This window comes from Jaculus jaculus, chromosome 12 (assembly GCF_020740685.1).
Source record: "Jaculus jaculus isolate mJacJac1 chromosome 12, mJacJac1.mat.Y.cur, whole genome shotgun sequence".
In the NCBI taxonomy this organism is placed as follows: Eukaryota; Metazoa; Chordata; class Mammalia; order Rodentia; family Dipodidae; genus Jaculus; species Jaculus jaculus.
The window spans coordinates 88,945,059-88,962,900 of record NC_059113.1 but is presented as its reverse complement, the minus strand read 5'-3'; the positions used below and the strand labels follow the sequence as shown (position 1 = coordinate 88,962,900).

General features: G+C 41.6%; 1 protein-coding gene across 1 annotated transcript in view; it reads right to left on the bottom strand.

The window, feature by feature from the left end:
- Positions 1-6,641: 6,641 nt before the first annotated feature.
- LOC101597289 overlaps positions 6,642-17,842 on the bottom strand; it is a 69,616-nt gene continuing 58,415 nt past the window's right edge. Inside the window, exons 8-11 of the mRNA XM_045130635.1 lie at positions 15,825-15,918; positions 8,558-8,657; positions 7,932-8,103; positions 6,642-7,714 (exon numbers count right to left, since the gene is read on the bottom strand). Of these exons, the coding sequence (XP_044986570.1) occupies positions 8,610-8,657; positions 15,825-15,918 (142 nt within the window). The 3' untranslated portion in view covers positions 6,642-7,714; positions 7,932-8,103; positions 8,558-8,609. The remainder of the gene's footprint in view (positions 7,715-7,931; positions 8,104-8,557; positions 8,658-15,824; positions 15,919-17,842) is intronic.

Genomic DNA, 17,842 nt, shown 5'->3' with positions numbered 1-17,842 from the left:
AGCTGCTGAGACGCCTCTCCAGCCCCCATGCCCTATTTATTTGTTTTTGGTTTTTAAAGACAGTCTCACTCTAGCCCAGGCTGACCTGGAACTCACTCTATAGTTCCAAGCTGGCCTTGAATTACAAAGGCTGATATTCCTACCTCTGCCTGGGATTAAAGGTATGTGCCACCACACCTGGCTCTCTCCTGCTGTTACTCTTCTTTCATTTTGGAAAATTTATTTAATTTATTTATTTGAGAGAGGGAGAGAAAGAGAAAGAGGCAGATAGAGAGTGGGCACACCAGGGCCTCTAGCTATTGCAGATGAACTCCAGATGCATGTGCTACCTTGTGCATCTGGCTTACGTGAGTACTGGGGAATTGAACTTGGTTCCTTAGGCTTTGCAGGCAAGTGTCTTAACTGCTAAGCCTTCTCTCCAGCCTTCCTTTTTTGTTATTTTTATTTATTTGAGAGCGACAGCCAGAGAAAGAGGCAGATAGAGAGAACAGACACACCAGAACCTCCAGCCACTGCAAACAAACTCCAGACGTGTGTGCCCCCCTGTACATCTGGTTTACGGGGATCCTGGGGAATTGAGCCATGAACCGGGGTCCTTAGGCTTCACAGGCAAGCACATAACCGCTAAGCCATCTCTCCAGCTCCCTTCTTTTTTTAAACTTTTAAATTTGTATTTATGTATTACTTATTTGAGATAAAGGGTGAGAGGAAGATGCAGATATAGAGAAAATGGTGAGCGAGGGCTTCCTACCACTGCAAATGAACTCCAGACATATGCACCATCTTGTGCATCTGGCTTTATGTCAGTACTGGAGAATTGAACCTGGGTCCTTTGGCCTTGCAGGCAACCACCTTAACCACTAAACTCAATCTCCAGGATTATTTTGGCATTACATCATCTTGTTCTTTTTCATGCTGTAAACGTGATCTTAAAATAATACTTTGGTGTGCTTTTTTAAATTTTATTTTCTTTATTTTCACGCAGAGAGAGAAAGAGAGTGCTCCAGGGCCTCTTGCCATTGCAAGTGAACTCCAGATTCATTCCCCACTTTGTGCCTCAGGCTTTGGGCTTTGAAGGCAAGTGCCTGAACTGGTGAGCCATCTCTCTGGCCCCAGGTTTGCTTGTTTTTTCTTTTACTTTTTATTTTCACACTTAGAAACTTCTTCTGGATTCTCTTTCCTGGTATTGTCACTCAAGAGGTGTGCTGCTCTCTAGTATGTTTGGGGAGGGTTACACCCCAGCATCACCTCACATCTGTGTCAGGCAGAGGAATGGCTCTGAATTACTTCTGTTTCATGTGAATGGCTATCTCTTTCACTGTCCCTGACGGAACTAGTTAAGACCACAGGATTCAACCCAAGTCACAAGATCCTGAGATTATGTGAAGGCCTGACAAGGCGCACTTTTGGCACAGGGAATGTCACTTGCAGATCACCAACTTCAATCTGACTATTGTCCAAAAATTCATTTGCCTGAGAAAAAAGATGTTGCAAGTTCTTCCTTCCCAGGTCGACTTTTTTTTTTTTTTTTCAAGTAGGGTCTCACTCTACTCAGGCTAACCTTTAGTTTACTATGTAATCTGAGACTGGCCTCCAACTCATGGTGACCCTCCTACCTCCGCCTCACAAGTGCTGGGATTAAAGGCATGCATGTCTGGCCTGCTTTCATTTTATAAAATATTTTTATGTGTTTATTTAAGAGAGAAAGAAGCACACACAGTAAAACAGAGAATAGGCATACCAGACCCTCCAGCAACTGCTAAAGAATTTGAGATGCATGTGCCACCTTGTGCACCTGGATTATTTGGGTACTGGGGAATCAAACTTGGGTCCTTAGGCTTTGCAGGCAAATGTCTTAACCACTGAACCACCTCTCCAGCCCCCAAGTCTACTTCCACAGGAATGTTTTTCCTAAGGTACAGGAGGAGCCAGGCGTGGTGGCGCACACCTTTAATCCCAGCACTTGGGAGGCAGAGGTAGGAGGATCACCATGAGTTCAAGACCACCCTAGACTACTAGTGAATTCCAGGTCAGCCTGGGCTAGAGCAAGACCCTACCTCTACCTCGAAAAAACAACTTACACCAAGGTAGAGGAGGAGATTGAAGAGCACACTTCAAGTCCACTCATTCTGCACCCTGTTCCCAAGATGCTAAAAAATCCCCGTGATAGTAGGAGTGATAAACTGTTGTAATTTTTTATTTGCCTTTCATACCCATAAATATATTTGCAGGATACATAGTTCTTGAAGAAACACCTGAAGGGAAATGATAATACTTTATTATTGTCTTTGAGACAGAAAGAAAGAGGCAGATATAGCGAGAATTGGAGTTCCAGGGCCTCTAGACAGTGCAAATGAACTCCAGACACATGCACCGCCTTGTGCATCGGGCTTTTCTGGGTACCGGGGAATTGAACCTGGGTCCTTAGGCTTTGCAGGTAAGCACATTAGCCTCTAAGCCATCTCTCCAGCCTGAAAACACTTTCTAAAAGTAGAAAACCAGGATGAAGCTCAGTGGTAGGCACTTATTTTGCATATGTACACCTTGGGTTCAATTCTCAGCAGTGCAGGAAGAAGGGAGGGAGGGAGGGAGGGAGGGAGGGAGGGAGGGAGGGAGGGAGGGAGGGAGGGAGGGAAGGAGGGAAGGAAGGAAGGAAGGAAGGAAGGAAGGAAGGAAGGAAGGAAGGAAGGAAGGAAGGAAGGAAGGAAGGAAGGGGAAATATAGAACTAAAAGAGAACTCTATTTGAGGAGGAGGGAAGTTTGAGATAAGATCTTGCTCTAGCCAAACTGACCTGGAATTCATGCAATCTGTAGTCTCAGGCTGGCCTCAAACTCATGGTGATTCTCCTACCTCTCTCTGCCTCCTGAGTGCTGGGATTAAAAGTGTGCATGTGTGCCACCATGCCCAGTCAAAAACTCGAATAGCTAAAACAATTTTGAGCAACAAACATAAAGGCAGGTGGTATACCTGATTTTAACCTATATTATAAGCCACAGTAACAAGAACAGCATGGTACTGGCACAAAAACAGACACACAGATCAATGGAACAGAATAGAGGACCCAGATTAAGTCCAAGCAGCTACTGCCACGTGATCTTTGACAAAAATGCCCAAAATACTCATTGGAGAAAAGACAACCTCTTCAACAGATGGTGCTGGGAAAACTGGATATCTACGTGTAGAAAGATGAAAATTATCTGTTTCCATGCATAAGAATTAAGTCCAAATGGATCAAAGACCTTAATAGCAGATCTGAAACTCTGAAATTGCTAGAGGAAAAAGTAGGGGTAACCCTTCAAAATATTGGCATAAGCAAAGACTTTCTGAATATAACCCCAGTTGCTCAGGAAATAAAACCACTAATCAACCACTGGGACCTCATGAAATTACAAAGCTTTTGTACAGCAAAGGACACTGTGAATAGAGCAAAGAGACAACCTACAGAATGGGAGAAAATCTTTGCCAGCTACAGATCTGACAGAGGATTAAGGTCCAGGTTATATAAAGAACTCAAAAAGAAAAAGTAAATAATAAGAAACCAAGCAACCCAATTAAAAATGATCTATGAAGCCGGGCATGGTGGCGCACGCCTCTAATCCCAGCTCTCAGGAGGCAGAGGTAGGAGGATCGCTGTGAGTTCGAGGCCACCCTGAGACGACATAGTGTATTCCAGGTCAGCCTGGGCTAGAGTGAGACCCTACCTCGAAAAAAAAAAAAAAAAAAAAAAAGTCTATGAACCTAAATAGAAAGTTCTCAGAAGAAGAAATATAGATGGCATATAAACATCTAAAAAAAAGTTTTACATCCTTAGCCAACTGGGAAATGAAAATTAAAACTACTTTGAGATTCCATCTCACTCCTGTTAGAATGACTACCATCAAGAAAACAAATGGCAATAAATGCTGGTGAGATGCAGAAAGAGGAGCCCTTCTACACTGTTGGAGGGAATGTAAACTGCTACAGCCATTGTGGAAATCAGTGCAGAGGTTCCTGAGACAGCTAAAAATAGATTTACCATATGATCCAGCGATAGCACTCCTAGGCATATATCCTAAGGACTCATCTCACTACCTTAGAGACACTTGCTCACCATGTTTATTGCCACTCTATTCACATTAGCTAGGAAATGGAACCAGCCTAGATGTCCCTCAACTGGTGAGTGGATAATGAAGATGTGGCACATTTACACAATGGAGTTCTAGTCAGTGGTAAAGAAAACTGAAATTATGAAATTTGCAGGAAGATGGATGGATCTGGAAAGGATTGTACTTAGTGAGGTAACCCAGGCCCAGAAAGCATATTGGTCCTAACTATACATGTTTGGACTTCTGTGTGAGTTGGAATAAAGCTCAGTAGCAGGGGCCAGCAAGCTAGAAAGGGGCTATAAAGGGAAGAGAAAAGGAGGGAGGGGGCGGTACTTAAGAGGATGGTTTGTATATATGTAGGAAGAACAACAGATTACTGGGGGGTGGAAAGGCCTAAATGAGGTCAGGGAAAGATTAAGTAAAGGAAAGGTGGGGGGATGGCTAATCAAAACTTAAAAGTGTATGAATAAGTCATATGGAAGCCTAGCTCTTTGGACAAGGACACATCTAAAAGCTATAGATTGTTACTAGAAAATTTTCAGTGCCAGGGATGGGATACCGTCCAGTGAGTTGTTGGCCAGGGAGGTCCCTGATACCACCAAAACATTATAGGTCATTGTCGAGGCCCTTGGTTTCCCACCAGGAATAGATGGAAGACCCTATTGCTGAAGATTCTACATGCTTGGGCTGCAAGGTCACTGAGAAATCCTGCTGGAACCGAGCTGATAACCTCCTCCATGTAGACCAGCTGACAGAAAGCTGGAAGAAGCCATTCTGCATATAGTTCAATGGGAGAGAAATCACCAGTCAAGATACTCAACAGTGGACACTGCAAGCCTTATATTTGGTCAGCCAGGCCAAATGAGCCAACGGGTGCAATAGTGGCATGTCTGTCATGGTGGAAACCAACTGTCCTCTAATTGGACTGGAGGCCTGCTCCATGGGAGGGAATACATTCCTGATACTGAAAACTTAAAACAGGGGTAGTCAAGAGCCCTAGGGGTATAATGTCTGGCTAAATGTATATACTATGCTCTATTTTCTTTGCTCAACATTTGTGATTGTCAGGTTTTTCTCACAGCTGACTCACTAATGATAACATGTATGCGTTTAGGGTTAATATTACTTAAAATATTCACAGGGTATATTCTGAAATTGAGTTTAGTAGACCAGAATGACCTTTGTATCAAGATCACACATAGAATAAAAATAGGAAAGAGCTAGATTTGTGAACAGAAAAACATGCAATTGTAAAGGTACTGTTTCTAAAATGTTCTATTATTAACAAGATAGTCACCAAGCTGAGGATATTTTCCTTCATAAGTATAGCAGTTCTCTACTTCCTCTGTGAAAATCTGCATACTCAATCAGCGGTCATTTAGTACACAGGGCCATTAAAATACTCATGAAGTGACTAAAAAAGAAATGCACAGTATACAAGCTCTTTCTCTCTCTCTGTGTCTCTAATTAATAAATAAATGAAAATACAATCTTTAAAGAGGGGAGAGTTCCCAATGTTGTGTGGAAGTAGTTTCTACGCTGAAAGTTTACATAAAGTATATGAATTGCAATTTTCATAAGTCAAAACGAAATGCTCTGCACAGAACAAAAGATTTGCCTAAGCAACATAACGTATTTGTAAAAGGCCACTGAAAGTCATGAATGTTAGCAGCAAATGAAAAGCTTAATTCTCTAAAACACACTGAGTACAGATTTCAGTTTGGTATTCTATAAGCCCAAGATTGTAAGCTATTCTTATTATACAAAACCAGTCATGGCATACAGCTGTTTGTGTAGGAAGTCTTGTGCTTCTGGTTGGCACATTATCTTTCTAAAATGTGAAATTAATAGCGACATTTGTAAAAGGTTGGCCAAAACTATTGCATTTGCAAAAACGGCACAAAAGTGAGTGCAGCAGTCAGGGCGCATGCACACGCCACTCAGCTCCCACAAGGAAGGTGTCTTAACGCTACAGAACCGCAGCTGCTAAGCACTGAAGCCACACACGTTACACCAGACTGGGCAAATATTGCCCAAGTAAAATTCTATTGTTAAAGCTCAACCAGGTTTAAGGCCATTCAAGTTCAAGCAGTTATGATCTTTTGGAGCCCATCCACTTGTGTTAAAATTATGTGATTTTCTTCCAACTTGTTGTCTGAATCTTCTGTTTTACAAAATCTAAGAGGAAACTACAGAAGAAATCAATACAAAGAGGTTATATTATATACTAAAAAAGAGTAACATACAAAGCTATAATTACAATGAAGTAAAGAAAGCCAAAACTGTAAAACTTATTGCTTGTTGGAACCAGTCCTACACTGAGTTACGTTAATATATACAATTACGTTCCAGTAGATTCCTTATGCTGCTCTAACATGTCCTTTTCATCAGTGCACTGTTAAATTAATCAAAACCTCTTCTCATGTACATTCCCTTGCGATAGCAGCACACACTACCACTACCTGCAAAGCTGTCAGTCTCACATGACTCGGTGAAAGAAAGAAAACAAAGTGGGTAAGTATATTAAGGAGAAATAATGGGAATTCAAAGACTCATGCAGTTCAGCTCTTTTAATCAGCCAGCTGATTGCTAGCAACAGGGATGTTTTCAGCTGAGGAAGGTCCTGTGGAGCGGGAACGTGGTCTCCGGTGACCTGTGTCTTCTCAGGGGCTGCAGCAGGAAGTTGCCTGGTCTTCATTCTTGATTTAGCCATGTTGTAATCCACAGAACCAAAACACTTTTGCCCTTTCTGTAATCTTTTTCCTTAAAAAATCAGAGCCACCAGGTTTCAGATGCGGATACTGTGCTTTGAATTTTGCTTCTTCAGTTTTTTCCTCTGGAGAAGTCACTTTGTCTTCCATTTCCATCTGCACCAAGGCCGCCACTGCCTGGGCTCGGGACGTCCGCGGCACGCTGCTCCCTCTGCGGGCCGAGCTCCCCTGGCCTGCGAAGCCCGAGCACTTCCTCTGGAATACGATTCCCGTGTCGTGTCCACAGGGTTACGCTCACGCAGCACTGAGGAAGAGGAAGCACGGAGGTTTTTGAATATCCATCCTCTTCGTGATAGCAATGTGCTGCCGGAAGCATTCAGCTGGAGTCTTTTTCCAATTTTGGGGGGTTTGGGATTCTCTAATGTCAAATTAATTCCCAGTCCAGGAAACTTAAACATTATTTGTGATGTAGAAAATTAATATATACATATATTGAATACTTACACCTATTTTTACCTATGTGTTTCTTAAAATTTTGTGTGACTTATAGATAGCCTAAGCATACATTCTTGAGCCAAGGGACACCATGTGATTTCCTTGGTGGTGGCAGTTGGCTTTTGAATGTTAGTTGTTAGAACTCCAGGAAGAACCTGAAGTTTCATTGCTATCATCTTCAGGTATGTCAGTATCGAGTTCTGTAGGAATTCCAGGATGATTCCTAATCTTTGAAGGCGTGGTGCTCTGAAACCTCTCTAATCTCCTCATTGGTGACGATGGATTATAAGAGGGAGCAGACGCCGTGTCTGGTGAGGAGGGAGTAGACACTGTGTCTGGTGATGGCAAGGTCATGAAGCGGCTTCTGTTTTTCTCTTCAAACTTAGGATGCTTTGGTCGCAGACATCCTATTAACATCGATCCTTAAAAGCAATATTAAGATTTCCACGTTAGCCAAAAGGTTATTTTTACCATTATAAGCGTGTTCTAAAAATAAGTTCCCTGCTTCCCTAAGTTTAAAATGCCTGCACCATGGTACTGCTTTCAAACATTTTATTATTGTTTTAAATAACTAGTAAATACCTCTAACAGAACTGCAGTGACCTATAGATTTGTAAGGAATAAAGGGCCGACACTTACCAGTATGTTTTATTTGTTGAGAAATATCATCTTTCAAGTCAGAAATATCCCACACATCAAAAAAAGAATTCAATACAGAGGTGTTTTCTTTTAAGGTCACATACACTTTGTACGTAAATAAAAAATGATGAGCCAGTGAAGCAAAAAACATCTCGATGCAGATCAAGAAATCCTATAAACAGCAACAAAAATAATCAGACATCATGGTTTCTAAACTGCTAACTCTTTCAAAGTGATTTCAAAGGTATGTGTCAATAACTTCTTTAAATTCCTGATTTTCCAAAATAATGTTTAACTTCATAAAATGACAATCCAAGATTAAAACCCTTTTGCATTATATCTCCATCACGTTTTCTAGGAAAAAAAAAACAAAAAAGAAAATACATTTCACTCTCAATCCATCACCCAAAGGCCAGAAGAAAAACTGCAGCGAGAAATGGTTGGAAGAACAAACATTATTACCAATCACTAACTATGGCCCATTTCTTCAGTAATACCTTGTCTCACTATGAGGTGAGGAGAAAAGTCACAGCCCAGTGCCTGCACGTGGTCAGGTAGTTAGTGGCGACAGCATGTGACACTGATTAACAAACAGTAAAGCTTTGAGTTCGAGCAGCATGACTTACTTGGAGTCCTGTGGCCACCTCTTCTGCACCTTCCCATCCCCAGAAATGAGTTTTAGAAATAATGCCAAACCTGACCAACAATGCAATGATGATCGACTGCCTGAATGGTAAGAAGAGAAGGTAAATGTCAAGTCTACATCAAATGCCAGTACAAAGCTACACAACGTTGGAGAGTTGACTTAGCAGTTAGAGTGTAAGGACCCAGGTCTGATTGCGCAGTAGCCATGAAAGCCAGGTGCACGAGGTGGCACATCCACCTGGAGTTCGTTTGCAGTGGTTGAAGACCCTGGCCCGCCCATTCATTCATTCATTCATTCATATTCTCTCTCTCTCTCTCTGTCTCTCAAATAAATGAATAAATAAATAAAACACTTTAAAAATATAAGAGCTAGTGGGATGGCTTAGTGGTTAATAATGCTCTTGCCTGAGAAGCCTTTTGATTCCCCAGTACCCATGTGTTGCAGTCAGGGTGGCATTGCTGGCAGAAAATACCTGACCAAGAGCAGCCTGCAGGGAAAAAGAAGGTTTATTTTGGCTTACAGACTTGAAGGGAAGCTCCATGATGGCAGGGGAAAATGATGGCATGAGCAGAGGGTAGACATCACCCCCTGGCCCACATAAGGTGGACAATAACAACAGGAGAGTGTGCCAAACACTGGTAAGAGGAATCTGGCTATCATAGCTATAAGACCGCCCCTAAGAATACACTGCTTCTAGGAGGCATTTATTTCCAAATCTCCATCAGCTGGTAACCTGAAGTTTATGGGGGACACCTGAATCAAACCACCATACCATGTAAGCCAGATACACATAATGGTGCATGCTTCTGGAGCATGTTTACAGGAGTGAGGACCCTAGCACGCCCATCAGGTCCCCCTCCCCTTAATAATAACTGAAAAATAGTTTTTAAAAAATATCAACCAGACATGGTGGCTTTAATCCCAGCACCTGGGAGCCACCTCTAAGACCACATAGTGACTTCAGGTCAGCCTGAGCTAGAGTGCGAGCCTACCTCGAAAATTAAAAAAAAAAAAAAAAAAAAGTTTTGGGCTGGAGTGGTGGCTCAGTGGTTAAAGGTGCTTGCTTGCTGAGTTTGATTGTCCAGGGTCCACACAGAATCATCTGCACAGTGCGGTGCCTGAATCTGGAGTGTGTTTGCAGTGGCATGAGGCCCTAGCATGTCTATGTTCTCTCTCCTTCTCTCTCAAATAAATAAATATTTAAAAAATATGAACTTCTTGAGCTAGACTTGAACTCAGAAAGGGTCTAATACCAAGATGGGGCCATGCTGAGCATTTCAAAAAGTGCAGAGTTAACACCTCAGGTTCATGTCACCAGTCAGTCATGGGAACAGACACACATTCAGAAATCTCTCTATAGGCATATCTATTACAAGGATGTTTATAATGGTGACGGTGGTGGTTTGATTCAGGTGTCCCCCATATGTACTGAATGCTAGGTTCCCAGCTGGCGAAGATTTGGGACTTAACACCTCCTGGAGGAAGTGTATTGGTGGGGGCGGGCTTACGGATGTTATGGCCAGTGTCCCCTTGCCAGTGTCTGGCACAGGCGCCTGTTGCTATTGTCCACCTGATGTTGGCCAGGGGGTGATGTCCACCCTCTGCTCATGCCATAGCTTTCCCCTGCCATCGTGGAGCTTCCCCTCGAGCCTGTAAGCCAAAATAACCCCCCCCCCCTTTTTTTTCCCAGTAGCTGCTCTTGGTTGGGTGATTTCTGCCAGCAATGTGGACCTGACTGCAATCGTGACAATACTGGAAACAACTGAAAGTCAGCATATTGTAACCTACACACCAAGCACCAGGCAAATAATAAAATCTCTACTCTCCAAGTTTATACTTCTCTTCATTGTAAGCAATTTCAAATATGATAAAACTGAATATGTTGAATCAAAAAGTTTCATTGTATGAAGCTATTTCTGTAGTGTTTTACGTACACGATACATGCACGAAATGTTGATGATTGTCTCTGTCAGGGGGATTGCATGCCTCATTTCTTTTTGTCTTTTTGTATTGGTACATTTTCTGTATTTGCTCACATGGGCTTCACACCTGTCCTGTTACTAAACTACGTCTGGTTTTGCCCTTTGACCTGTGTTGTGGCACTGGGGTTAAATAAGGCTTTGTCCCACACTAGGCAAATGGCCTGTCTCTAAGCTACATCCCCAGCTTACATGGTATTTTGAGGATATTTTCCTTAAGAACATTGCCCTGTGACCTATAGTGAGGTTTTTTTATTCCTTTTTGTTCCCTCAAACTGCATGGTATCCTATTATATGATAGATCCACAAATTTAATGATATATTCAGTATTAAATTATTTAGGTTGTCTCAAATTATGTATTTCATTAATTTAATTTACTTTAAATAATTTATTTTATTTCTTTGAGGTAGGTTTTCACGCTAGTCAAGGCTGACCTGGTATTCATTATGTAGTCTCAGGGTGGCCTTGAATTCATGGCAATCTTACCTCTGCCTTCCAAGTGCTGGGATTAAAAGCATGAGCCACCACGCCTGGCTTGTTTTTATTTCATTAATTGAGGCAAGTCTTGCCTCACAGCCTCTCAAGTACTGAGATGACAGACATTTACCACCATTCCTGGCTTGCTATTAACACCATTCAAAGAATATTCCATGCCAAACAACTTTATTATCCTTCATACAAATGAGAACCTATTTTGGATATGCCTTTAATCCCAGCACTTGGAAGGCAGAGGTAAGATTGCCATGAATTCAAGGCCACCCTGAGACTACAGAGTTAATTCCAGGTCAGCTTGGGCTAAAGAGAGACCCTACCTCAAAAATAGAAACAATATTTTAAAAACCCCAAAAATGAGAACATAAGTGCCAGGTTTGGTGGTGCACACCTTTTAGCCCAGCACTTGGGAAGCTAAGGTAAATTCCAGGTCATCCTAGGCTAAAGTGAGACCCTATCTCAAAAATTAAAAAAAAATTATAAATTTTAAGATAGAGAACATCTATACATATGCATATATATACAAAAGCAACACTTACCAAAATGTTACAAAAACTACCATCTTGACACAAACAAATTTGCCAATTGGTTTTATAGGTGCCAGTTCTTCCCTTACTGCTTTATAAAAAATTAGTAGGCAGTACATTGCATACTAGAGACAAAAATCAACATTATTCAGTGAGAATAAATATACCAGTAGAATGTTAAAACTATAACTGAGAACCCAGGTGGAGACAAATGTTAACAGGCTAAATTTTCTAGGCTTCATGATCCCATTCATAGATTAAAATTAGACCATTAACATTGCTGCAAATGGACGTTGGCAAAATTTCACAAAAGAGGTGTGGAATGTCTTCTCTGCAGATGGGAGACGTTCACTCGCTGGGGCTCATGCAGAGAACAGAGTAAAGGAGTGATGGGCACGAATGGAAGAAGAGGTGCTCAACCAAACACCCAGGCAAACATACCTGCCACGGTTTTTAATGAGAATTCCACTCGTTTTATAAAGGATTTAGCTCACTACCTAGCTTCTCACATCATATGTGCGTCTGTGTGTATACTTACACATACATATTAATAAGTACAGTTTCAATAAAATTGTGACCATAGTATCAGACTCACAGAAACAATTTTTCTTGAGGATAGCATGCTAGTCTCAATGATCTGACTTTAAAAAAATATTTATTTTCATTTATTAATAAATAAATAAGCCCCAAGCCAGTGCAAATGAACTCTAGACACACGAGTCACCTTGTGCATCTGGTTTATGTGGGTGCTGGGGTGTGGAACCAAGATCCTAAAATTTCACAGGTAAATGCCTTAACTGCTAAGCCATCTCTCTAGTCCCTGAGCTACCTTTCTAAAAATAAATGTTCAAGACTTATTATAGAACTCAGTTCTAATAGCCAAGTATAAAAATTGAACCACAAGAGACATTTTCCTATAGTTTAAGTTTTCTTTTTTAAATATGTAATTTATTTACTTATTTGAGAGAGAAAGAGGCAAATAGAGAATGGGTTTGCCAGGGTCTCTAGCCACTACCAGTGATCTTCAGATGCATGTGCTACAATGTACATCTGGCTTATGTGGGTCATAGGAAACTGAACCTGAGTCATTTGGCTTTGCAGACGAGTGCCTTAACTGTTAAGCCATCTCTCCAGCTTAATTTTTCCATTACACTTGCAAAATGCTTATGTGAAATATAAATTTGGGGGAAGAGGGATTCACTGGAGGGAGGATTAGTGAAGGGGACAATGGTGTCAGGAGGGGATTATGATCATGTATATTGTCTACACTCATGGACGTTGTCAATAAAACATGAAAAAAATGAAATATGAGTTTACTTAGACTATGAACAGAGCAAAGGAAGACTGAAGTTATTTAGATTCTTGGGCTCTGGACATGGCTCAGTGACAGATCACATGTCCAACATGTGTGAATGCCTGGCTTCATCCTCAGTATCACAAAAGCAGTAAAAGGCAGAAAGGAAGCAAGGGAAGGAGGGAAAGAGAGAGAGAAAGATATCATTTCTTTGGTCATATAAGCTGTCAGCCTGGTGCTGGGGATTAAAGTCAGGACTTGGGCCATGGTGGGCTAACTCTATGCTGCTGAGCTATTCCCCCAGCTAGAAGCTAATTTTTAAAGATACTTCCCATGCATTAAAGTTACTTTTGCCCAATATCTTTTTCTTCCTTTCTTTTTGCTTTCTCTCTCTCTTGGTTTGCCTTTTGTTTCTTTTCTTCTTTCCTTCCTTTAATCTCTCCTTTCTTTCCTTTGTCCCTCTCATTTTTTTTTCTTGTTCTTTTTTGGACAAGGTCTCAGTTATCCCAGGCTGGCCTTGAACTCACAATGTATCAGAGTATGGCCTTGAACCCCTGATCTTCCTGCCTCTACCTCCTACATGCTAGAATAAGAGATATGCACACAGCGACCAGTGTATGTGGTGCTGGGGAACTGAACACAAGGCTTCGTGCATTTTAGACAAGCGCTCTACCTACTGAGCTATACTACCAGGCTGGCACCCCAATATTTCTTTTCAACTTAAAATATTAAACATTAATTTTGCATGAAAACGTGTGGTGTACATGTGTGTATGCATGTTTTCTGTATGTGGAAGCCCATGTGCAGGTGTGCATACATGAGTGCATGCTTGCACGTGGAGGCCAGACAGAGGTTCATGTCAGGTGTCTTCCGGGATCACTCCTTTTATCTTGAGGGCAAGGTTTCTACTGGATCCCAGTGCTCACCAGTTCCGTGGTAGCAAGCTGGCCCTAGTGATCTCTGTCCCTTGAGTTCAGAGTAAAGGTAGTCTGCCCTGCTGCCCTGCCAGCCCTGAGGGTGCCAGGCATCAAAACCCGTCTTCACAATTTCAAGGCAAGCCCCTTATCCACGGAGCCATCTACCCAGCCCATCATAAGGATGAGGATGATGACTTTTAGTTTTTTGTGGTAGGGTCTTGCACTAGCCCAAGTTCACCTGGAATTCATTGTGTAATCTCAGGCTGGCATTGAACTCACAGAGATCCTCTGAATTCGGCCTCCCAAGGGTTGGGATTAAAGGTGTGTGCCACCACACCTGGCTCAAGGATTTTTGGGGTTTTTTTTGTTTTGTTTTCTTTCTTTTTTAAAATTTTCTTTCCCAAGGTACAGTCTCACTCTCGCCCAGGCTGACCTGCAATTCACTATGTAGTCTCAGGGTGGCCTCAAACTCATGGCAATCCTCCTACCTCTGCCTCCCGAGTGCTGGGATTAAAGGTGCAAGCCACCATGCCCAGCTCAAGGATTATTTTTAGTTATTGCCTAACCTTTGGGCTGGTGGAAAGAGCAAAGTATATTTAGCCAATTCCTGTCAGTGGGCTTGAAAATGTTCTCAGATTTTTGCTGTTACAAATAATGAATTTTATATTTAAACACTTCTGACCTTTTAAAAGAATGAATTCTGAGAAAAATGATTACCAGTCTAAAAGAAAATGAACATTATGAAAGTTCTGGACACATATCTAATAATTTTAATTATAATCTTTAGTAATATAGTCATGCAACTACATGGAGACTGGTACACTGATGAAAGAATCAACCAGATTTTATACAAAATGTATGTTTGAGGGCTGGAGAGATGGCTTAGCGGTTAAGCGCTTGCCTGTGAAGCCTAAGGACCCCAGTTCGAGGCTCGGTTCCCCAGGTCCCACGTTAGCCAGATGCACAAGGGGGCGCAAGCGTCTGGAGTTCGTTTGCAGAGGCTGGAAGCCCTGGCACGCCCATTCTCTCTCTCTCCCTCTATCTGTCTTTCTCTCTGTGTCTGTCGCTCTCAAATAAATAAAATAAAAAATTTAAAAAAAAATGTATGTTTGAAATGTTATTATTTATTTGATAGAGAGAGAAAGAGATACAGAGAGAGAAAGAGAGAGAGAAAATGGGCACACGAGGGCCTCTAGCCACGGCAAACACTCTCCAGATGTAGGTGCCACCTTCTGCATCTGTCTTACATGGGTACTGGGGAATCAAGCCTGGGTCCTTAGACTTTGCAGGCAAGTGCCTTAACTGCTGAGCCATCTCTCCAGCCTAAAATGTACGTTTTTTTTTTTTTACACTCATAGATTCAAATACTTCTCTGTATAGTCCTCCAGATTATACAGTATCTTTTAAAATTGTTTTTTATTTTTATTTATTTGACAGAAAGAGAGAGAGAGAGAGAATGGGCATGCCAGAGCCTCCAGCCACTTTCAACGAACTCCTCACATGCGTCATTTTGTGCATTTGGCTAACATGGGTCCAGGAGAATGAAACCTGGGTCCTTTAGCTTTGCGGGCAAGTGACTTAACCACTAAGCCATTCTTCCTGCCCCTCTATTTATTTTTTTAACATTGACAGTCTTTATTTTCCTTAATTTCAAGTATATGACACCAGAGAAAATTTAATCCCTACACTGTCATATGTCAAGTAGACATTTTGAGTTTCTGAATAAGCCTACCATACACATTCTATGTGTATTCATTTTTGTTTAGTCAGAGAGAATTGTTCTGTTATTTATGACACACCCACAATGATGTAATAAGGAACAAACACAACCACTGAATGAAGCAGTGTGTAAATCACCAAATAATTCACAAAGATGTTCATAGATTTTTATATTATAAAAAGTATTTATAAATGTTACTTCAAGTTCTTCATATAAATTAAAAGGCAATAAAATTTTATGCTAAGAATAAACAATGCTTTAAAAACTTAGTTACAAAATTATTTTATTGTGATTAAGAATAATGATGATATACTTACCAGTTGTGAAAAGTTGCTTATTATTATCAAATATGTCCATGAATTTGAAAAGCTAAATTTTCCTTCACCATATATGTTTAGGGTTTCACAAATACTGAAAAACAGTGAAAATGAGATAACTTTGTGGTTAATGTAGAATGAAAGCATGCTTAAATTTTGAAACATTTCATTGGGCTGGAGAGATGGCTTAGCAGTTAGGTGCTTGCCTGTGAAGCCTAAGGACCCTGGTTCGAGGCTCCATTCCCCAGGACCCACATTAGCCAGTTGCACAAGGGGGCACACACATCTGGAGTTCATTTGCAGTGGCTGGAGGCCCTGGTGCGCCCATTCTCTCTCTTTCTCTCTCTCTCTCTGTCACTCTCAAATAAATAAATAAAAATGAACAAAAAATATTTAAAAAAAAAGAAACATTTCATTGGACGATCCTACTGATAATCACTTAACTTTGGTCATAGAGGTGGTTCATTAATTCAAAGAATAGGCTGGGCATGATGGTGCACACCTTTAATCCCAGCACGTGGAAGGCAGAGGTAGGAAGATCACTGTGAGTTCAAGGCCACCCTGAGACTACATAGTCAATTCCAGGTCAGCCTGGGCTAGAGTGAGACCCTACCAGGAAAAACCTAAACACCTCCCCCCCCAAAAAAATTTCAGAGTAGCTGGACGTGGTGGTGCATTGCCTTTAATCTCAGCACCTGGGAGGTAGAGATAGCAGGATTGCCTTGAGTTCAAGGCCACCTGGGACTAGAGTGAAACAGGACCATGAAATAAGGTTTTTCAGCCAAGTTGGAAGAAATAGAAAACAGTAACCATTACAGTGACTATCGCCTTCAAAAAGCTGCTAGGCCTAATTTTGAAAAGCAGGATAGTTCAACATATATGTCTGCAACTATAACTCAATTCCTCCTCCCCACACTGTCTTGATAGTAATATCATGAAGGGCCCAGATACCCTCAAAACAATTTCACATTAGCATTCAGTTACATGCTCACTCAATTTCTTAGCAGCACTGAATAAAGCACACCTCCTTAAATACGTGACTATCTTAGGTTTCTGAAAAAATTCCGCACCCAAAGGCAGAATAAAGAATTGTCCCCCCCCCCTTTTTTTTTTTTTCATTGTGAGAGTTTAATTTAGGAAGAATTAAGATAAGAAGGAAAGCAAAGCAGGAAAGCTTCCAAGCCAAAAGCCTTTCTCTCCACTTGTAGCTAGGCTGAGAAGGGGAGGAAGCTGGAACATTCCCCTCCCCTAGGGAAATGTCTGCTGAGGAAGGAAAGAGAAGAGATTGATCACACAGGAGAAGCAGATGCACTGATAGGAATCAGATGTTGCTTACCTACCTTTTAAAAACTGTTGATCTGCACAATTGTGTGCATACATTCGTGTGTGTTTATGTGTGCTCCTGTGAATGGGGATGCCAGGGTCTCTTGCTGCTGTAAATAAACTCCAGAGCCATGGCCAACTTTGTGTCAGGGTTCACGTGGGTGCTTGGGAGCAGAACCCCAGCCTTTGCAGGCTAGGCCTTTAACAACTACTGAGCATCTCTCCAGCTTTCTTTTCATCTTTCCTTGTGAGCTGCAGAGAGTTAGTAAGACACAGAATCTAACTTTCAATGAGCTATCTGACATTCTTGATTTGTTAATGCAAGCACATGTGTATGTGTGGTTGTGTGTAGTGTATACCCATTTCTACACAGATCCAATGGACACAAGTGTGTGTGCTTAGGTCAGAAGAGAATATCAGATGTCCTACACTTTGCACACATTTCCTTGGGACAGGGTGTCACTGAAACTGGAGCTGATGTGTTGGGAGAAAAGACTGACCAGTGAGTCCCAGCAAGTTTCTGCTCTCTGCTTGCTTATAGGGTTGGAACTGCACATAGGTATGGCAATTCTAACCAAACACAGGTGAAGTCAACTCGGGCAAGTCAGACCCCTGAGGCCCTCAGGCTATACAGCAAGTATTCTTACCTGCTGAGCCACTTCTCTAGCCCTGTGTTCTTGAAGTTTTAGGGAACC